Source organism: Microplitis demolitor, chromosome 6 (genome assembly GCF_026212275.2).
Source record: "Microplitis demolitor isolate Queensland-Clemson2020A chromosome 6, iyMicDemo2.1a, whole genome shotgun sequence".
In the NCBI taxonomy this organism is placed as follows: Eukaryota; Metazoa; Arthropoda; class Insecta; order Hymenoptera; family Braconidae; genus Microplitis; species Microplitis demolitor.
In genome coordinates, this window is record NC_068550.1 from 9,835,910 (window position 1) to 9,860,031 (window position 24,122).

Here is a 24,122-nt window from a genome sequence, read left to right on the forward strand (position 1 = left end):
ACCTGGAATAAAATTAACCCAAAGTGAACTTACATGTATTCCAGAGTCGACATTTGAATCGTAAGTCGGTCGTTGAAATCGTCATCAAGTTCAATGTTAAAAAAGATGGACAAAATTAATTTCTTTCGGCTTTTTCGTGGGGGATGTGAGTGGGTTAACCGATAAAATTACTCCCGTCTTTACATTATCCGGCTCACAAACATAAACTTTGGCACAAATGTTCCCAAAAATCTTGCGAACTCCTCACAGTCGGTATTTTTTCCGAAAACTAACTCCAAGGGGGGTTTTATTTGAGTGAAAGATTAAAATACTCTCGTTTTTAGACTATCTGACTTACAGACTCGAACGGTGGAACAAATATTCCCAACAATCTTTCGAACCCCCTTACCATCGATAATTTTTTCGATATTTAATCGTTGATAATATTCATGCCAAAATTAAAATCTGTTAGCCAAATAATTAAAATACGCCAGTATCCAAATCGTTTACTTCACTGAATCTTCTCTCGAAGTTTTCGAAAAAAATACAAATCGTGGGGGATGTTTAAGGTTGCTAGGAATATTTGTGCCAAAGTTCAAGTCTGTAAGCCGAATAGTGCAAAAACGAGAGCATTTCTATCTTTCACCCCAGTGAAATCCCCCTCGGAGTCAGTTTTCGGAAATCAAAATTGATGGTGGGGGGTTCGTAAGGATGTTGGGAATATTTATATCAAAGTTCAAGTCTGTAAGCCAGATAGTGCAAAAACGGGAGTAATTTTATCGTTCAACCCGCTCAAATCACCCATGAAAAAGCCGAAGGAAATTCATTTTGTCCATCTTTTTTAACATTGCATTTGATGACGATTTTAACGTCTGACTTACGATTCTAATTTTTACTCTGGAGTACATCTAAGTTCACTTTGGGTTGATTTTATTCCAGGTAAGTTACAATTAAGTCAATATTTTTATTTAAGTCGATTCAAGTTTTAATCAAGTCCAATAAGTCATTTGAGTTTGATTTAAGTTCATTAAGCTTATGTAAGTTCAATGTACGTTCTATAAGTTAACGTAAGTTAAATGTAAGTTCAATTTTTTGACTCGGGTATGCATACGTATATTTTTTTTTTTTTTTTAGTGGAATTTAATATAGTGGAAACCTAAAACATGCAAACCTTCTCAATAAGACAATTTATAGATAAATTGAGAAAAATATAGATAGCCTGAACTGGGAATCGAACCCAGACCATGTCGGTATCGCGCCGAGTGCTCTACCAGTTGAGCTATCCGGCACTATACTATATTCCGTTCAATTTCGTCTATAACTTATTGAGCCACACCGTCCATCGTGACCGTCCATTTAGACATTTATATTAGAATATAAAAGACATATATGCATACATATAAGTATATATATATATATATATATATATATATATATATATATATATATATATATATATATATATATATATATATGCAGAGATAGATGCGTACATATATGTCGGCATACATGCAGACATATATGTCGACGTATATACAGCCATATATGTTTCCATATATGCAGACATGCATGTCTACGCATATGCCTGCAATAATGTCTACATATAGGAATGCATGTATTTCTACATATAGAAATGCATATATGCACGCATGTATATAGGCCTATATAAAATTTAAATATTTTTAAAAATAATTTTTTAGTCGACAAGAATTAGAATTTTTTTTTTTTGTTGATGGAAGTCGGTACAGGAAATGGTTTGGAAATTTGAATTTCGGATGCAACAATATCAGTTTCTACAAGAACATCGAGAAGAAATCCAGAGACAAGTCGATAATCTACTAAAACAAGGAATTATTCGCAAGTCGAATTCACCTTATAATTCGCCTTTGTGGATAGTTCCAAAGAAGTCTGATGCACTTGGTAACAAGAAATGGCGCATGGTTATCGATTTTCGAAACTTAAATAGAGTCACAGTGGGGGATGCTTACCCCCTACCTCTGATAATCGATATTTTAGTCCAACTTGGCCGAGCAAAATACTTCAGTGTATTTGAACTGGCGAGTGGATTCCATCAAGTCCCAATGAACCCCAAAGATGCGGAAAAAACCACATTCTCAACCCCTGACGGACATTGGGAATACTGTTGCATGCTATTCGGACTAGAATGTGCCCCTGCAATCTTCCAACGTATAATGGATTCCACTTTAAGTTGTCTCAAAGGCACAGAATTATTTATATATCTCGATGATTTCGTGAGTTACGCATCTTCACTCGAAGATCATGAAGTAAGGGTTCAAAGGCTCTTCAACCGCCTCACAGAAGCCAGGCTAACTCTTCAGCCCGAAAAATGCAAATTTCATTGCCCTGAGGTCGAATATCTCGGCCACATCATAACGAAGGACGGGGTAAAACCCGATCCCAAAAAGATTTCTTCATTAAAAGATGCTTCTAACCCCCGTAATTATACGGAAGCTCGTAAGTTTATAGGTCTGGCGAATTATTATCGTCGTTTTATCGAAAATTTCGCTGAAAGGGCTAAGCCTATCACTGACCTCACCAGAAAAGCAAAACCGTTCGTCTGGTCAGAAGAAACTCAGAATGCATTTAATGACATTAAAAATGCATTGTGCGAAAATTCTTTCCTTGCTTATCCTGACTTTCATAAACCATTTATTTTGGTAACAAGTTCGTGAAAGGTCGGCATCTCTGGCATTCTAAGCCAAGAAGTTAAAAAAGAAGATACCGACACCACCAATACAAGTGAAAAAGTCGAAAAAATTGTTTCCTGTACATCTCGTGTCTTGCATGAGACAGAAACAAGATATACCAAAAATGAAAAAGAATGCTTGGCAGTTCTATATGCTGTGCAGCAGTTTAGACCTTATCTCTACGGTAAATCTTTTACCTTATATACCAGCAATCCTTGTATGGCTTGGTTAAGAGATAGTCAAACCGTAACTGAACGACAGATCAAATGGAGATCTCAACTGAGCGAATACAAATGTTCAGTCGTCGTCCGGCACAAAATCTCTGAACAATATGAAGAGAGATTATCGTATAACCTCGAAGGACGACATGAGGACTTGCCAACCCCAAAACCGGAAGTTACAAAAATGGAAGCAGTAATGTTGCCTCTGAAGAAGTCCTCACTGCCTGATGAAGAAGTTATCAATGCTGTAAAACGAGGCAGAAAACCTGGAAGTAAGAATAAACCGAGATTCAACAGCGCACCCCAACCAAGAGATACAATAGCTTCAGATTACGACTGAGAAGAGCTACCGATGACGTTAACACTCGCAAACGTATAAATTATTGTGAATTAAGTACCACCGAACCTGAAGGTTTAGAAAACACTCAAATGGAGGGAGTTATGGGGGATAACGACGTGTTTTCTACAGATCCTCCGGTTGCCGGTGAAGAAATTGAAAAGGAAAAAGAACCGCCAGATGAAGAAACAACTGCTGCGGATGATGCTGAGGAAGAGAAGGCAGTCCGCTTGATGAATGCTAAGTATCTATTGTTGGAAGCTGAAAAGAGTGCAGCTGACGACAGCGAAGATACACCAAAAGCTGTTGATCGACAAAAATTTCGCGAAGAACTGCGAAGAGCAGCCGATCGATTCGAAAAATTTTTGGCAACCCGACCTGAAACAGAAAAAAGGTTCGAAAAACGTCCTACGGCGCGACCAGAGGATTATATCAATCTACTCCCTGCGCCTAGCCCTGAAGTGGTAGAAGAAGTCAAAAAATTTCTCCACACAAGCCGTCTTCCTTACGAATATGAGGAAGAAGTGTCGACTGATTCAGAGGAGGAAGATGAAGAACAAGAAGATGAATTTCTCCGAGAAAACTCAGACACGGAAATCGAAGACGATGACACTAGTCTGGCCAGCATACCCGACAGAGAGGTGCAGGTAGAAATTACCCCTGCAACTCCAGAACAAGCGAATCAATCTACCAACTTAAGAGAGCAATATTTAACAATTGGAGTAGATCCAGCGACTCCTATCTGGCAAAGAACACTTCTTAGACCCGTACAAGACGTTTACGAAGACCTTGAATATGACGGTCCTTCGAAAACTTTTTATTGGAAAAGGAAGTTGAAGGCAGTAGACAACAATGTGCCATCATACCAAGACCTTCAACATGTCAAACTTTAAACATAGAAGATATCCCCGCAGCATCATCTAGTGTGGCGCAACCCGTGGAATCACCAGTACGAACAATGAGCGATAACGGTGCAATTGAAAATAATGACAATGAACCTACATTAACACCACAGAATAATTCCCACGATATAACTGTGGAAAACTCAAATCATCTATCTGTATCGAGCACATCGGAAATATACCAAATTCGACAACCTACAATAATTCAGGTCGAAAACCAAGAAGCGGGAAATTCTGCAAGCATTTCCGATAATAATCGCGAAGAACAACAAACTCCTACCACAGTTGCAGCGGAACAACTGGGGGACGGGCCAATGAAAAATACTCCTCGTCCGAAAAACATAATTCAACCCCCGTGGTATCCTGCTGATCCTCCGGCTTTCGAACTTGCAGATTATACACGAAGCCAGAATAGATCAGCACCTGAGATCTCATCTTCATCGGATACTGATTCTAATAGACCTCCAAAAACGCCGACAAAACAAATAAAATTTTTAGAAAGTCGAGACGGAATCACGTACGCTCGTGATCACATGGTACATTTTCTTTCTCTCGACTGGGAAATGATGAAACCAGTCTCTCGACTATTAAGAGACCTCACGTTTATCAATAAAGAGGACTTAAAGGCTGCAAGTCCGAAAATGGGTGATGTATTAGTCACAAAATTAGGACGTTGCCTTATTTTCACAGCTTTTATAAAGAAAAACCATTTCGCAAAAATTGATACAGGAAACTTAATAGAAGGATTGCGAAATCTTCCGACTTCTATGTTTGAACATGAAGTTCACACGTTCCGAATAGCGAAACAGGGAGACGATTTTGACGATTTAAACATCAAATCTTATCTCTCACAAGAACTGGAGGATTGTCTAGTCGAAGTAACCCTTTGTGAAGGCTGCATTGAAGTGCCTCCTGAAGTATTAAGAATTGAAATTATAGAGGAAAATCATTGCAGTGCAATAGCGAGGCACAAGGGAGTGGTAAAAACATACTGGCGTATTCGCGAAAGATTCTATTGGCCGGGAAGGAAAGAAAAAATTTATCGCTTCATCCAAAACTGTGAAGTTTGTCAAAAGAATAAATTAACGCGAATTAAAACAAAACAACCCATGATAATAACATACACACCGCTTGAACCGTTCAAGAAATTTCCATCCACACAGTTGGTCCACTTCCGATGACTAGAAACGGAAATGTCCATATTTTGACCATTCAAAACAATTTTTCTAAAGCAGTAACAGTTGTCCCAATACCTGATATACGATCAACTACTGTAGCCGAAGCCTTGATTGACCAATACGGCTGTTATTACGGTTGCCCAAGAGTAATCCTTTCGGATAAAGGAACCTCTTTTACCAGCAAAATAATACAACAATTATCAAAGGTTTTAAAAGTACAGAGATTAACCACTTCTGGTTATTATCCACAATCTAATAGATCCCTAGAAAGGAGCCATCAACCTTTAATAGACTTTTGACGTGTCATTACTGACAGATATCCGAATTGGGACAGGTATTTAAACATGACCATGATGAATTATAATACCAGTGTGCATACTTTCACCAAGTTCACCCCATTGGAGGTGATGTTTGGGCGGAAGGCATGGCTACCCACCCAATTCCCGGACTATTCAAAAACTGAAACTTACTCGGAATATCTAGCTGATCTGATGAAAAGAATAGCTGATGTCAGACAAATTGCCTCAGATTGTCTGATTAAATCTAAAGAAGAGTCGAAAATTCGATTTGATAAACGTATCAATTCGATAAATTTCCAAGTAAATGATTACATTTACGTTTTGAAAAAACCTCGGAAAAATAAACTAGACGCTTATTGTATAGGGCCTTCCCAAATCCTAGAAATCAACGAATTTGGTAGCCTTATTTACGAAAACGAAAAAAGAAAGCGTAAACTTATCAATCCCAATAAAGCAAAACCGGCCGTGAACCAAAAAGATGAAACTTTACGAAGTTTTCTGTTTCAGATCCACGAACTGCTGACAATCATGGAGAGACTACAGTGGTTCCTGCTTATAACCATAGCGAACAGTCAATCTGAGGATGTCCTCACCATTCAACCATTGATACATAACCCAGGTCTACTATACGACCCCTTTAAAAGGATTCACCTCATAGAAGAAAACTGGCGGATTATTTTATCCATCAACGTCCAAAAATTGATCGACATGTACCCTTTTCAATGGGATCATCTGCAGTCGACCTTGTTCGAATGTGCTCAAGTAGTAGATACAGGGTCCTGTATGCATTATCTGAAACTTGACCTCATGTCTGGAGTGGAAGAAGAAATAAATCAAACTAAAAATCGACTGAGATAGCTTCTTGAAGAGACGGAATTCAAAACTTTACCTAATAACCGGAATCAACAAACTCCATGGTTCAGATTTGTGGGTACGTTCGCCAGGGAGTTATTCGGAACCATGGTTTATGATGATAAAGAACATATCTCCAAAGAGCTTGACAAATTATACAGAGATAACGCAGAAATAACGCACTTGGTGAAAAACGTCACCCATATTGTTAGAAGCGAAATTAACATCATTGTCGAGACCGAAGCACAAATGAAAGTCAATTTGGATACCCTGGCTAACGCAACCAAAGCGTTTGCAAATGCGACTCAAGAAGCGTTGAAAAAACTAACATATGTAGTGAAAGTCATAATGTTGGGAGACGAACGACAAGAAATAGCCTCCAATCACTTCAGGGTCCTGAGAGAAACGGAAACTATTACTGAAGAAGCCAAAGCAGGAAGACTTTCGCCACAGACCATCTCACCCAAACAACTTTATCAAGCAACAATTGACATCATGAAGAAACATCCTGATTTAAATCCACCACAGCCAATTGATAGAATGGATATCTCAACCTTGTCATCAGTATCAACAGTCAAAGTGGCAAAGGTGAAAGGATACTTACTCATTATAGCAACCCTTGCCCTTGTTTCACAAAACTCCATTATTATTATATGAGATGAGACCATTACCACAATCAGAAAATCTGAATAGTAAAACACAAACTCTAGCGAGATTACCATCAGAGAAATTCCTGATCATTGACACTGATCTGCAACAATATTACTTGGCAGATAACGACTTTATCAAAAAGTGCAAGAATATCGGAAATGACTTATCCTGTCGCCCGGACATTCCATTCCAATCCACGGAAAAAACGGACGAAGTTGACTGCGAAATGAGACTATTAATGAAGTCAACCGAAGAAGTCATGCGGACCTGCAATGTTCGCATTATTTTCAAGTGCAAGATCACGTGGATAAAACTCTACTAACAAAACGCTTGGGCACATTCGACTTGTGCAGAAGAAAAACTAAGCATCAAATGTTCTAACTTAATCTAAAAAGATTATTACATCAATTGGGAACTGACCATTTGGGTCACGACTTCTGGTGGCCAAAAAATAAACCACATTTAGTGTACAGCAGTACAATAATTTATACCGAGTAAGATTCGTTAAATTAAATAAAAATTCGATTATTTAATATGAAAATGATAAAATTACCTCTGCGTGAAAAAATAAAAGCAGAGTTTATTGTGCAGTGAGTAGTTATGGCAGTAAATCACACGAAAACCTAGAAATTAGTTTCCATGCGATTCCGAAACCTGGTAGCAGTTTTGTTTACATCGAAAATGTATTCGGAAAATTAGAAAAAATCGATTGGCACAAAGCGTCATGCCTCCCAACACTGAAAAATAAGCACACCTATTTTTAAATTTATACTCTAATAAATAAATGAAATACAGGATTTTTTAAATTTTATACAAATATTTATTTACAAATGGTTAACAAGAGCCGAATCTTTCAGCGCATCAACTACTTTTCTAATTATGTTTTTTTTGTTCCTCAGTAGTATTTCCGATGGTACTCGCTGCAGGAGGTTTATGTATAATTGTACCTGTAAAATTACTTGCTCCAATATTTCTCCTTCATTGACAAAAGAATCCTCATCAATATTTTGTTGACTCGTAGAATTATTGGTATTTTTTGAACTTTCTACAGGACCGTCACTTATATTGACCTTACACTTAGAAGTGGAGAAACAAGCATGTTGGTGAAGTGGAACAGCGTTATATTCTTTAAGGATATTTTCCTCAAGACTTTTCCACCCGCATTTCTTGTCAGTACAAGAAAAAACACCAAGTTCATCTCCTTTTCTGAAAAAATTATATTTTTTTTTTATTTTAAGCAAAAAAAAAAAAAAATTATCTGAACAGTAATAAATTTTAATAAATTATTTAATGATATTTAAGGTTAGAATTACATGCCTGTAGCAATATAAGAAAGTGACCACCACGTGTTTGCATTTTTCACCTAACCCTGCTGTACATGAGCATTTAACGGATAAAATTTTCCTATTTTTAGAAACTGATCCGTTAATTTCATGTGGTCGTTCTTTCACATAAGAGCTTTGTAAGCACAAAGCTGTAAAACTCAAAACATCACTATTTAAACTAATCTCATTTTTACCACATTTTATCAAGTGACCAGCTTCAAGAATTTTCTCAGCATCAATAAAATTTTTTTGAACTGGATTTGAACCAGCCAAGTTGAATATTTCATTTAAAGATAGCATTAATTAACTTAAATAAATAAGGTAACTGAATGTAAACAAACTAATAAGACTCTACTTGCACACAATAAGTAGCCATGTTTTTTAAGCCACGCCCTCCGGTCAGTTCCCAATGAAACTGGAATGGTCCATATTAAGAACGGATGCGAAGTCAGAAATGGAAAATATCTACTGAAGAGCATAAATGAAGAGACGACTCAGCTCAAAATAACTCTGCCGAAATTAAATTTGACCTTACAATCTCTCTCATCGAATCTATCGGCTCAACCAAAGATACCCGGATTTTTCTCCAAAACCAGTGTCGATCCTCTCCAAAGTGTCGACAAATTCAAACCCTGGGGAGCAGGGCTAGAGGAAACAGAAAACCGAATGTTCGAGATTTCTCTCCATCACCCAAGAGACAAAACACACCGGAAAATGACAGCAGGAAATTCGTCTGCCGTGGCGGTGTTGGGGATCATCATTATCATCCCAATCTTCAAATTCTGCCTATGCTGTAGAAGAAAATACTCTTTCACCTGCAAGAAAAACCGAAAGGCAGTAAAGAACTCTCAATATTCAGATAGAGAAACCAAACTTACCTGTGGAAATCGGCACGACGAAGCCACATTAAATCAAAACAAAATTGAGGTGATAGAACTCAAGGACACGTTACAGCGTGCAACTCCAAGTAAATCTCCTTTAACCAGCACCTCGTTCAGCACCAAATCAGCAACACCGACAAGGGGAGAAAGAGTCTTCAGACTCATTGATTGCGCACCTCCAGTTTAAATAACATCAAACCTAATTAAGAAAAATTGTAGATAATTTTTTTGTTATATAATGCTGTCGTTAAGTAAGAATCCTTTTCCCTTTTTGAAATCACGCGCGAGTTTTCACAGAAATTCTCTCTTTATTTTGATCTTCGTAAACTTATGTTCCTTAATTCAAAATTTTCCTTTTGAAAATGATTCCTACTTAACCTGCACAATTGAAAAATACATTCGATTCGAAACAATAGGCTAAAGAAAAAACAAGGAGAATCAAACATAGAAAAATTTTAAATGATAACCTAACCCAGAGAGTGCTAAAGGATTTTCCTAAAATTTAGAACAATTATTAAATTATAGGTTTTCTTCTGTAAAATCAAATTAGATATTCTTACCTTAATGATTATCCTTCCGTAGAACTTCAACTGAGGTTTCCTTTGGACTTTATTAAAACTCGTCCCAATTCATACAGGATACATCCGCCTTCAAACTCCTTTTATTTCCCCTTTTTCCTATTCAGATCAACTCCTTCATTTCACCAATCTAAATCACTAAATTTTTAATTAGGATCTAGCCGGATAAATAAATGAAAAAAAAAGAAGGGGGAGAAAATTTTTTTTTTTACTTACCTCAATTAAAACAGCCAACTACACTTACCATGCGACCAACAAAATCGCTAATAATTCAATCAAATTACAAAAAACAGGAAATTCGTTTTTTTAGGACTTATGTGGAAACCAAAATAGAAAATAAACACACACAAAGAATTTCCAATCGTCACTCTTTATTTGAATAAGATGACGTAACAACAGGTAAATGGTTGTCAAATACTTTCATTTATCCACCAACGGCTGGATCGAAAGGATCTACCTCTTCATCAAGATCCATTGAAGGCTCTTCCTCTGAATCCCCAAGTTCTTCTAATGTCTCCAACTCCAAATCCTCATCGACTCCAGTAATCCCATCAAATAACCAACCTATTGGTATCCAGTAGCCAATCATCATCCTCATCATCGGAATCGTCCTTTTCCTTAGTCCTCCAAACGTGTTTACTCCATGCTAAAAATAATTCCCGCTTCAATCTGCTGGTACAGCAGGGCAAAGGGTACGAAGTATTCAAATAATACTAAATAAATGAAGTCTCTTAGAAACAATGATTATAAGTAAATTTTAAAATCACTAATTCAGATTAACTTTGTGCAACTTACATGCAATAAATTATTTCTCACACCACAATAATAATAACAATCACAAATTTGTACCTCTGGGTTCCAAATTGAAAAGATTCGCCTAATATAGGCAAATTCTAAATCCGATCTAACAAAATAGTAAATCGGATCGTCAAGGTCATACTTTTGCCCGAGCGATAAAGACATGTTAATTGTGCAAAGTTAAACACTTGAATGACAGTCTTGAGGTAAGAATGTCACGATCAGCTGAAATACAAGAGGCTGAGTGACAAGAACGTTAAATACAATAATATTGAACGACGTTAAAACAAAAATTTTTTTTATCTAAATAATTGTTAATAAAACTTAAAAATCTTTTCTGGTTTCTGAAAAAAAATCTTGTTAGAAAAGAAATTTCAAAATGAGGAAAACCTGGAGCTTTTTTTTACTAAAATTTTCTTTACAACTCAACTGTTTTAGAATGATTTTATTATAATGATTTTAATTAACATTTAAATAACCAAAATTAAAAGAAATGTCTTTAAACGGAAATTTAAAAATCGAAGATTTCTTCGGTACTCTCTGATGTCTCGAATATCTCTTAAACTTTCCAACAAGGTCCCACGATTGAGCAAATAATCGTCCGTATAATTCAAATGCAAGTGAGTGACAGCATACTGAAAATATTATTATACTTACAATAAAAAAGCAAGCTAGATAATTAAGAGAAATGAATAACAATAATAATTACGTCCAGCAATGTCGTAACTACACCCTGTGAATCAGTAGGGGGGACGAAAGGGGAAATAGAATGCAACCAATCGACCTCGTACTGATAGGTGACAAACAAAAATACAGGATCGAAGTAATCATAGCACAAGGGTCGAACTTCCGGTAGATCTTACCCCTCTATGGTTGGAAAAGGGTATGAGTCCGGAAAATGCCGTGAATCATGAACGAATCCGTTGCACATTTTTCTTTTTCTCGGCCTAAAAGAATATTTTGATTTATCAGGAAACAAAAGAATAAAATTGAGTTGCTTCCTGAGGGGACGGGAGAAGTATTATTATTATAAAAAAAAAAAAAATCTCTCTCTTCTCTCTTTCTCTTTCTAATTTTATGGTCTGAAATCGAAAAATGTGGAGCAAGAAAAACCTACTTACCCGTTAAAACAGTTCACAGTTATATTATAGAAATAACTTCGAACAAGAATAGTAATATTAGAAGTAAAAGAATATGTTATGAACAATACGAATGAAATAATTCTTAAACAATGAAAATAAAAGTAAAAGATTCTTGACCTTGCTGATATCAGCAAAAAATTAACAAATTTTCAAGCATGCTAAATTTTTATTTTAAAAAATGTAATAGTATTAATTATTTTTACAAAAATAGTAATCATTAAGTAATTATACTCGTTATATTCATTAAGGATAGAATATCCAGATGTAAATCTTTGGATATTGCAAACATGATCTTGGTTATTATCAGTTAATAATTTTAAATTGCATGAAAAAGAGCATTTTAATAAGAGCAACAAAGAGGAGAACAATTCTGTTGGAAGTAAGCTATCTTGGGGAATGATTCCTCAGTAATCTTTAAGATGGCACCACATGCCGGTTAGAGATTCATTTATTAAAGATCAATGCAACGGTCGATACGTAGCATCTAGTTGTTGTGGATCGCGCGCGGGAACAACAAACGTCGCACAAAAAGGAGACCGATTAAACATTACCCGTTTCACTCTCTCACATTCAACTCTAAACTCTCTCTCTCTCTCTCAGATTCACACGTACCATTCTCACAAATTTTTTTTTTCCTTTTTTTTTTCTCTTTATCCCTCTACCTTTCCTTTTTTTTTTTGTCAAGAGAACTAATCTAAATAAATAAATTTTTATTTAGTTTTATTTAGATAATATTTTTTTTGTTTTGTTTTTGATTATTTTAAGCTTAATTCTACAATTTTCTTTTCTATATATATACATTATATATATATATAATGTGTATATATATATATATGTATATATATATATATATATATATATATATATATATATTGAGAAATTTTTTTTTCTTCTTCCCATTTCCCTCTTTTTATCTTTTCTTCCTTTTTCTTCGCTTCTTCTTCTTCTCTACTTCTCATCATTTCCAGCAGGGATGTCAGCTCGCGCCTTAGAAAAATCGGTAAAATGAAATTTGAATCTAATCCTAAAGATATTTAAATTTTTTTGGAATCATGATAAAGTACTTACTGGAACTGGTTTTCCACCATCTCTCTTAAAAAGGTAGCCAGCACCTCCACCTCCTCGATATTCGGAGGTACGAATAATTCGTACTCCAGTGCCGTGCCCTTCCTAGGTTCATAGAACCCACGAACTATCTCCAATTCAGGAGGAAGGGAATGAGCGACGCGCCACACAAAGGTGACCAGCTCTAGGGCAACCACAGGGTTTAGAGGTCGCGCTGGAAATGATACTAATGTGGACAGCATCAGGAGTTGCTATAAAAAGAGAGTAATTATTATAAAGTTTTTTTTTTTGAGTATTTATTAATTCTGTATCTAAATTATCACTTACCTCTGGAGTACAACGGTTCAGAACCATCTGGAACCACGTACTGTAACCCCTATAGTGGTGTCCGGTTACGTCCATTTTTTTTCTCTTCTTTTTCAAAAAAAAGGTTTTTAACGAAAATGTATTTTTCGCCACACTGTTCAGCACTGTATAATATACTGGCGTTGTTCTGACGAAAAAAAATGCACTCCGGACGGTGTTATTTGATTTCAGATCATATTCCCCGTATGGGATCAGCGAAATTAATTATTAAATTCGAAATCGCTAGGTGTCAGCCCAATGCAGATTAAAGTAAATGAGGTTTTACATACCTTGAGGCATATCCTGGTTTACTTCCCTAGTTCTATGTAAGAATAACATTTTGTTTTTTTGTATCAAAAGATTTACTCACAACTATACAGGTGTGGGTAGATTAATATCTTTACCAATTTTTTTTTTGTTAAGATTATACACTTTATTACATTGAGTATACATATATATACCAATTTAAACCTTTTTTTTTTATTTTAAGAATAATTGTAAGCGTTATCGCGACCTTTTGAAAAAGAGGGGACATTTTGTTTGGGAAAATAAATTTACGAAACTCCTCTTTACAAAAGCACGCGAAAACGCAGCGTCAGTTTTACCACTATTTATGCGTATAAAAGTAGAGCGACGATTCTTGCAATAACGATTGACGAATAAATAATAACTTGTCGTCATTTTCCACTAATGACAACAATTGAATTACTCCCATCGAACATCAATCAAAAGTTTTTAAATAACCTGAGCACTATGGCTCAGGGCCTTAGTCGAATATCAGATCTCGTGATCTTGAGTCCTACGGACCGCGAATTACGAAACCGCGAAAATTTCGTGAATCTTATTGCAGGAATCCGCGTTTGCGTCGAAAAGTCAATAAGAGAATTTTAAACTTTTTTAATGAGAACCCTATTGCAGGAATCTGCGTTTGCGTTGAAAAGTCAGTAAGATCCTTCAAACTAAAATTCTATTAAATACAGTTATTGCAGGAATCCGCGTTGGCGTTGAAAAGTCAATAACTGAATCTGAATTATCTATAAAAATTCTCATACATTGATTAAACATTCGGTTCGATTGAATAGTGATACAAAAATAAATATAATTTGTAATCCAATCTCGAGTCGATTCAGTTTTGCACATAATAGCCTCTGGGCCCCACAAAGACGCATAATACAACATAATTGTATTCTTAAAAAATGTGAAAAGTTAGTGTGTAAGTGAAGTTCAACTGAAATAATATTGTAATTGAACGTTAAATAAAAAGACTAGAGATCACAACTTCAACCTCGAGAGTTTCATTCGAAAGTAGCACATAAGATTTTATCCTACAACCCCAGCTGCGTCCATTCAACCAAATCCTTCAGGAGGAGGCTGAGTGAGCTGCAAAGTTCTGGAGGGATAAAAGCCTGCCGTGTTAGAAGAAAGAATCATCTAAAGGTGAGTGAGAGACAATCTTAATATCTTTTCTCTTTGTCGATCGATTTATAAATCCAACGTTGACCAAGCTCGAAGGCGTTTGGGTTCACACTCTTCGAAAAACCCACATTAAATAATAAATATAGGAAGTAAAAATCTTCCTCGTATTCTTTACTGTTGTCCGCAACCTCCATATCGCTCGTTAAATTTTTCTATCGCTACCAAAGGGAGAAATCCCGGATAATTTAATTAAATTACAGCGGCGGACATAACAATAGTAATAATGTACACCAGTGGATGACCAACGTGAAATTAATAAAAACAAAATATTTATTTTGATTTCACATATCCAACGTCAATTTCATTAATTAATTTACATATATTAATGATTACAAATTTACTGTTTTATAAAAAAATCAATAACTACTATTGAAACACATAGTTTTTGAAAATGATTTTTCTCAAACGTTTATGTTTAAATTCAATATTTCTCTAATAACTCTTCAATTCTCTATATAATTTTCATTATTTTTAATGATAATTATATGAATCACTTCAATTTGTTGTGATTTAATAATAATGAAGACATGTAAGATTACATCTATAAGTAAATAATAATTTTTTATTTAATTTTCAAATTATTATGATCATTCTTCTGCATATCAGTCATTTACTGGTGGGTGGTCACAGACTGGACTAGTTATCCTAGTCATTTATTGTCGAGTTATAAAATTCTTAAACAAAAATGAAATTTTCTTAAAATGATCAAACTTAAATCTTCAATATCATTCAAATGGTGAAGTTTGGGTAAAATATATAAGGTACCGTGTTTGTAAGGAATTAAATTTCCTATAAAATTCTCTAGAGACATTTTTCCGTGCAGTCAATTAATGAGGAGATATGAATTCTTTCCTATAAAACTGAGAAAAAAATAAAAAACTGCGATGCGGAGGATCTTCTTATTAAAATTAAGAGCTCATATTTGGTAAGAATTTTTTTAAGGTGTCTAGCAACCCATTTTTCCGTGGCACTTTAAGAAAAAATAGTTGATTTTTTTGACCCACCCTACTATATATATTAAACTGTGTCAAAATAAGTTTTATTTTTTTTTTTTTTTCGTTTGGGCGTATTTTAAGTTCCTTCAATATGAAAAAAAAATTCTCCTAAATTTTGAGCTCAATATCTCGAAAATTGAGCGGGTGCAAAGGATGGTCTTTTTTCCCATTTAAATAACATTGTAAATTTTTTCTTTTTTATATTGAATTTATATTTATATTATATATAATTTTATATAATCATATATGATTGTATAAAATTATGTACAATTTTTTTATTCCCAGGAAGGGAAACCCCTCTTTGTGATAGCTCAATTTGAAAGATATCTGGCTGAAATTTGGTAAGGATTTTTTTTATAATATACAGTAATTTTTGAGCTCATAAGACGTTGAAAAAAAAATACTTGTTTTCTTTCCGGCACCCTCATACACATATACATATAATGTATATTAGGGTGTTTCATATTCAGGCGATATTTTTTTTTTGTCCTACCTGAAAAACTCATAATTTATAGAAAAAAAAATGCTCTTGCTTTAAGAAAAAGTTCTAAGCCTATGAGAGGCTCAGTGCATCAAAAATTTCAAAGTCTCATTTAAATGACATAGGAAAATAAAAAATTTTAGTTTGGAACTCTAAACTTCCCGCTAAGAAAATTGTAAATTTTCAAAAGTTCGGGAAGTTATTAGTTTCACCTCGGTTTTCAAAAATCGAGTTTTCATCAGATGTCGACGTTTTGAGGTCCTTGGAAGCTATTCTGACTATTTTAAGAAGGATGTCCGAGTGTGTGTGTGTGTGTGTGTGTGTGTGTGTGTGTGTGTGTGTGTGTGTGTGTGTGTGTGTGTGTGTGTGTGTGTGTATGGGTGTAAACTTTTCATATGTTTTTAATGAATTGACCGATTGAGATGGTTAAGGTGGCAATCAAAAGAATTCGTTGGTCGCCAACTTTTCTGAAAATTTCAAGTCGATTGATCAAGATAGACTCTAAGATATAGAAGAAATACAAAAAAAATAAAATTTTTATTTTCAGTTTTTTTTTAATTTTTTAGAAATGGCTCGATGGATCGATTCCAAAATCTAATTAGCTCTAGCATTCAATAAAACGCGTCGAATGCCGCCTCAACCATCTCAATCGGTTTATTCGTTCAAGAGATATCGATCGAGAAAGAAATGGTGAAAAACGGTTTTTATCGATTATCTTTGAAACCACTCATCCGATCAATTCCAGAAATTTATCAGCTCTGGAACTCAATAGAATGCGTTGATTGCTGCCTCAATCATCTCAATCGGTTCATTCGTTCAAGAGAAACCATTAACGAAAGAATTTAAAAAAATTGTTTTTAGTTGTTTTGAAATTTCTCAAAAGCGACTAGATAAATCAATTTAAAAATCTGATCAGCTCCAGAACTCAGTAAAACGCATCGTTCGCCATTTCAACCATCTCAATCGGTAAATTTTTATGAGACATATCGTTAAAGAAAAAATTGTAAATAAGGGTTTTCTTCGAAACGACGGCATACTATTTTCAACGTCCATTAGAAGTAAGTACAAATAAAGACTTTTTTTGGTTTTTCAGTAAATTAAATGCTACTTTGTAATTGTTGATGAGAAGATTACTGCTGCCAGGTTTTTTCTAAGCTCATTGTACCTCTAGTAACCCTGTAAATTTTTAAGTTGATTCATCAAAACAATTTTTTGGGGTGATCGATCAAAGTTTTGCAAAAAAATTGAAGGAACAAATTTTGCTCCTTTAATTGTGTTATCATCATTAAAATGAATTTTTTTTTCTTTACTTTTCTTTCATTTTTGCATTAGTCAGTGAACGTGAGGAAAAGAGGAAAAGAAATTTCCTAAAAATGTCGAAAAAATGTCAAAATAAAAAAAAATTAGAACACAAAAACAAAAATTCACTTACAGCTTTGCAAAAATGACTAAACAATTTCTAAAAATTTTCTGTTCCTTCAATTTTTGCGATAGTGTAGAAAACATTTTATAATGACCAGACTGACGTCGTTAGGGTATCGGTAGATTCCAGGTGCATCAGCTGTTGACTTCTTTTCATTTTAGAAACTAAATTTATGGCTTACCATGGTGGGAGTCACGGTCCCTACAGAACACCGCTATTGGTGAAACAGCTATTGAGCGCTCGCTCCTTTAAGGTTCTTTAGCCAAAAATTCGCTTTGAGGTTAAATTTGGGTTTTATTCTTCTTAACTTGGAAACAGAAGAGTCAATCAGTTACTTTATACAGAGTTTCGTGCTTATTGATATATGGTGATCAACTGACTGATTAAGCTGCTCTTTGACTAAGTACATTCATCAAAAATGATGACGTTGCATTTCAAGTTTTCTATGAGAGAATCATCGTAGCCTGGGTGCTATGCATGGACGTCTGTTTAGACTATTCATGAGCCATGGCGGTTCTCTTATCGCAAGAGATTTTCGTTATATTGTTGGCATTGAAAAGAACTAATTCCACCAACAAATTAACAATGTATTGTTTTATTTATGATTAAAGAAGTATCGGACCATTTATTCGTTTATCGTGGCGAATGAATAATTCGACTCTTAAGAAAAGAAAATTTTCTTAATGTTTTTTCTTTAAATATTATTGAAGCCAGAACGTAACACTGGTCTTAAATTCAATCGAAGTTAGTGTCTTTTCCTACCTATGTGTCTTGCCGCAGATTCTAGTGGCTAGAATTCAAAGGCAAGTCTAGTGCAAGCCTGACAAAAGAAATTCGTACCAGATTATAACTCGATTCTAGAGGAAGACTATAGTTAAAAATAGTTGCACATGGCTTGCTCAAGATCTGCTCAAGGCTTAAAATTGACCTTGAGCCTTGCGCAGAACTTGAGCAAGCCATGCGTAAGTACTTGCCGTAAGTTACTGATGCAAGAAGTACGCCCAAAACTTTTCAACTGCACTGTATGTAAGATATCTCCAATGTTCTTGTGTATAATGCCTCGGGCGAGTCATGCACAATCGATGACAATTTCTCGCTACATGATCGTGCACAAGATCCATACGTAGAAAAAGATGCTAGTGACAAAGGGTATTGTTCAAGCCACTGGCACCAGAATCTTGCTCAAGCATGTTGTACTTGGGTATCTATTTAAAATTTAGTTAGATTGTTCGAAAATATCAAATAAAATTCCTATTTAATTAAAACCTTCTAGATAATTCACACAAAATTAAATTGAAGATTAGATTATTGCAAATTATCCCTTCATAATCAAATTACTATATTAATGATTTTGAATATAAATTTCCTAAAATTAACTAAATGATTTCGTGATTAGAAAATTATTACTTTTTTTTTTTTTTAAAGAAAATTAAGATTTTTTTAACTAAATAATCGGCAACCCTGCTCGTGTATGGCATATCTTAAAAATAATCTACTACCAGTCTTCTCTTATCATGCATGATAACGTATGACTGAGTAACATTTAGCATTCATCATATATATGAATATGATTATACATGATTCATATACACTCAAGTATGATCAGATACAATAATTAATTATCATTGTTGCCTCCCCATGTATAATCATAGATGATCAGGTATGACTATGTCTGAATCATGCATGATCATGCATGCCAATTTTTTTCGCAATGCGTATACTAGAAAATGAAAAATGGTTTCTCTATTAATAAATCAAGTAAAAAATATGTATCAATGTTTTGCGTGTAGGAAATTATTTATGCCTAAGTTTTACAATATTGAATAATAATTTTTAATCGATAAATCTTTTCTTTACAATTAATGAAAATTCATTGTTTCTGATAATATTGATTAAATAAAATAGACATACATTCAAAATTGGAGTGAAATCGATTCACCATGATAAAACTTCATAATTATAAATTTGTATCATGTTGTAACAGTGCGTTTTCGATTTTCGTCTTGAAAATCGAGCGCCAAAGTCCAATTGACCTCACGGCCATCTACTAGAACAATTTTACGTTAATTAACACTCATCAGTCACCCGGGGTCATGTCAGAGGCCCCCTGGATCGAACTCTATTGAGACAATAGTAGAGTAGTTTCACACCTCCAGATTTTTCCTATAAAAGGGGCAGCAAACAGTTGCTCGAGGACTTAGGCCCTGGCAACCGCCCAGAGTGGACAAGTAGGGTAATGGACTGATGACGCCTAGCGAGGTTCCTACTCTACACCCATAGCTCAATACAATTTATATGAGCCGGCCTAACGATAAGTCTAGTCATATCTAGTCATTTAGTCCAGTGGTCAGTTTTATTTAATTTATTCTTTATACTTGAGTCTTGGACACGAAATAGAGTGTCTCGCACAATACGTGAAATCTTTTCAATAACTTATAAGACGCAAAATCGTTACTTATAAATAAATCCTTAAATTAAATTTGAATAGTAAAACCTTAAAATCAGTTAAGTTCGTGTTAGTGATAATTCACATCTGTTGTTAATAACATTTGTACAAGGGGTAATTTTCCCCAAGGATTTCTGGTTGCTTGCTGCGATCCAGTTCCAATGGAACGTTGTCCATTGACGGTGAGTTAATTATATCTTCACTCAAGTAAATCGCTGGTTTTCTTTCTCTCTCCAAGTGCGTTCTATTTCAACATTGTTGTCTCCGTAAATTCATTTATTTATCAGGGATCTCAAACTTTTACCCGTCATTTTGTGTCAATTTTAAATTTTAATCAATTAACTATTCAGGGGAATTCGTACTTATACAGGGATACTCGGTTAAATAAAATTATAATCATAGTGTAATTTATTTTCTCTATATTTTTTCCTCAATCCCCGTAAAATTAAGTTTTTCTTTCCAGCTGCGTGTCTAGTCAACGGTGGAGCGATCCCGCGTACCTGAGTGCAAGCTAGCAAACACAAATTTATAATTTACACGTATTAAACTAAATCATTTATTAATTAATTAAACAATTAAATAAAACAATATAATAAAATAATTTTATTAGTAACAAGGACTCTTGGCTTGTGGACCCAAGCCAGCCAAAGTCACCCGTTATAATTTGAACAATCCAAAGCCGTATTCAATCGTACATCATCATACACGATCATTCTTTCCCAGCCATGCATGGTTGAGTTTGACTTTGCATATGTCATGAATGATTTAGTATGGCTTTGCTAGATCAGAAATGGTCACGTATGCTGATGTAAAATCATACTGAGTCATACAGGTTTGCCGCCCGTTGCCCGTCATACATAGCCAGGTATGATCCTGCACGATTTTTCTTGAATCATTAATTGATTTCAAAAATACTTCCAGGATATATGAATCGTTTATTTAAGAAACCCCATAAGTCAAAAAAAGTAAATTTTTCAGGAGAAGCAAAAAACTTTTTTTTGAGATACGTTAGCATAAAAATCATAAACCAATAATGAATAATAGTAATGTTAGCACCCCTAAAAAAGATTCGATTATTCAAAATTTTATTGTTAATTACTACGATTAATAATAATGATTTAAAGTTGATTGACTTATAGGGTTTTTTAACAAAACGGAACAAATAGTTATAAAATCATTCATTTTTCCATTTTTCTCCGTCAATCATGTATTATATTGTCACGATATTTAAATATCGCGGCAGTCTCACATCAGGTCGGTGAGCAACAGATGGCAGCACACGCTGCTCACACGTCTCTTTATTCATTAATATTATGATTATTTTGTTATATGTAAGATTTTATTTTAATTACTACGCTACTTGTACTTAATTGATTTATTAGGTGTAAACTGCGATGAACTCAGGAAAATTCACTGATTATTTGGAGAATACAAGTAGATTTTATGAGGCTGGGGAGATAATTAGTCATTTCATTTATATGCTTGTAGTTATTTTGAATGGTCGGTGCATGCGCGTCGGCGCAACAATTGGCATCTTTTTTATTAATTTATATATAAATTACCGAGTTTTACGCATAAATCATTGATTGATTTGGTAGTTATAACATTTCTCAGTAATAATGCGGGAAGCAAATGGACATCTAATGCGGGAGGCAAGTGAAGTTACACACTTGACATCCCATATGTTGGCGGGGGTACTAGTTGCATATTAGCATGAGACGGGTATAAAACTCCATTGGTCAAAGCAAGAGAGAAATATAAAGATGGCGCCGCCCGAGGTGCCGGCATGAAACTCATGTGCTGCCATGGTCAGACGTGGATAATCTTTTGTCAGAGCAGTGTGTGTGCTGGTTGCTAACGCCAATAATTAATAATTAAAATCATTCTTTGTGACGCCATTTGGTTTAACTTGAGAAACAGAATATATACAGATTACTGTGCCATTTTGAATTGGGATTGTATTGGAATAATACGTGTTCTATTTTATTTGCTGAAGAAATTGTACCAATGGAGCCTGTTCGCCGGTTATATTACAACGACGACCATAAGTACCTTTGGTAATTCATTGGCGTGTAACTTTCCTTTCCCGCGTTGGTGGCTATTTGCAATCGTGTGATCATAACAGAGATAACGATTCTCTATTGATAAAATGTGCAAGCATATGAGGAAATGAGTGGTTATTGAGCCCAGTGAATGTTTAAGTTTTGATCGAAACTATTTATTATTGTTTTTAATACCGGATATTAATTCTGGAAATATTTTGGTATTATTATTATTTTATGTCACGTGGTGAATAGTAATTTTGTTGTGACAAAACATATGCGACTGGGTTTTCAATGTATATATATATATATATTATAGTTGATAGGTTATCATTTGTTATTAATTTGAGTTATTATTTTTATAATTAATTTTTGTTGCGTATTATTATTTTAATATTTTAATTATCACGTGAGAGTGATACAAAGAGATAAATATCATTCATAATTATTTTATCCAAGAGTGCTATTTATCTTTATTATTGGAGTATAGGATAATATTATTTTGTGAATACCGTAAGATTCACCATTGGAAATTCACTGAGAATTCTTACTGGAAATACTTTAAATTCCTATATGAGATTATTTTATTTAATAGTTTCTATGGTCACATGCGAGTGACATAATACTTTATAATTATTGAATTAGTATTCTAAGATTGTTTCTCAGATCATTATATTTAGTTTCTTTTGGTTTATGTTCACGTGCGAGTGAGATCATGCCTACTAATATTTACATGTTTTATGAAAATCACAGGCGAGTGATTATATCCTGTATATGCGATAAGCTATTTTGCGGCTGACATACTTATTGTTCATCCAGTATTATTATTTTGATTATAATTTGGGTACACGCATACTATCTTTATTTTTATTTTAAGTGAACTGCTATTATTTTTTGATATTGTTTATGTGAGTATGCGATATATTTGACAAATTAATTCATTAATTAAATGAAAATTAAATGCAAATGGTCAGCAACCCGGTAGTATTTAATTTATTATTTTAATTACTGCTATCTTTTTCTTGCTATCCTATTCCTAAATCTGAAAATCGCTAACCCGTCATTTATTTTATTTTCATTTTCATTTCTCCGTTGTTTTATTTTGAGTTGATTTTGTTCGTGGGGCACACAAACTGACGTCCAACTAGGTTGTCTAACCCAGCCTGAGCAGAGCTGCGGGTCCAGGGAGATTCAGGATATCTCCAGGTGGGACATTTTGTTTTGTTATTATTTTATTTTCAGTTTTTCAACCAACAGAGAGCCATAACGGCTATTGAGCGCCAACCACACTCCGCCGTGGGACGCGTGAAATAGAAGAGAACGTTATAATATTTATAAAATGAAGTACAAAATGTGTATTGGACCTATAATATACGTAAATTATAATAATAATGATTAACTTTTTTAGGCGCCAATTTCAATTTAAAATTATTTTTTGTACTTAAAAAATATTCTTCTGTGAAAAAACAAAAAGAAAATAATTTCTGTAAATCAAAATTGCATGTTTATTTGAGAAACCCCATTAGTCATTGACTTATGAGGTTTCTCAAATAAACGAGATATTCATCACCCGCGTGGTTGAACTTTAAACGCTGATTTTATGCATATTTTGATTACTTTCGATGGAGGGATATCCAAAGAACACAAAAGTGCAAAAAACCCAATTTCGTGAAAATGATGACTCATGGGGTTTCTCAAATCAACGATTCATTTTGTTAAATTTTTTTAAATGATTTTTTAGAATACATCAATATCAAAAAGGTGACAAAAAAAAATTAAAAATTTTTACTTAGAAGCATTGAAAAAAAATTTCAATCGTTCTGAAAGTTTTTTTTTTTTTAATATTTTGAATATTTTTTTAGAAATATTGCGGAGAAATATTAAAAAAAAAATAATTCACGGAAATTGTTATATCCGCCGCTTAAATGATTTATCCGGGATTTCTCCCTTTGGTAGGGATAGAAATATTTAGACGAGCGATTTGGAAGTTGCGGACAA

The 24,122-nt window shown here is 34.2% G+C and overlaps 1 protein-coding gene across 1 annotated transcript; it reads left to right on the forward strand.

The window, feature by feature from the left end:
- Nucleotides 1-3,349: 3,349 nt before the first annotated feature.
- Nucleotides 3,350-4,138, forward strand: LOC103574383 (nucleolin-like). The gene has a single exon (XM_008553823.1). The coding sequence runs from the start codon at nucleotides 3,350-3,352 to the stop codon at nucleotides 4,136-4,138; it is 789 nt and encodes a 262-aa protein (XP_008552045.1).
- The last annotated feature ends 19,984 nt before the right edge of the window (nucleotides 4,139-24,122 follow it).

Bases quoted from the DNA above. Each gene is read 5' to 3' on its own strand.
- LOC103574383 (XM_008553823.1), top strand. From the start codon at position 3,350: ATGGGGGATAACGACGTGTTTTCTACAGATCCTCCGGTTGCCGGTGAA.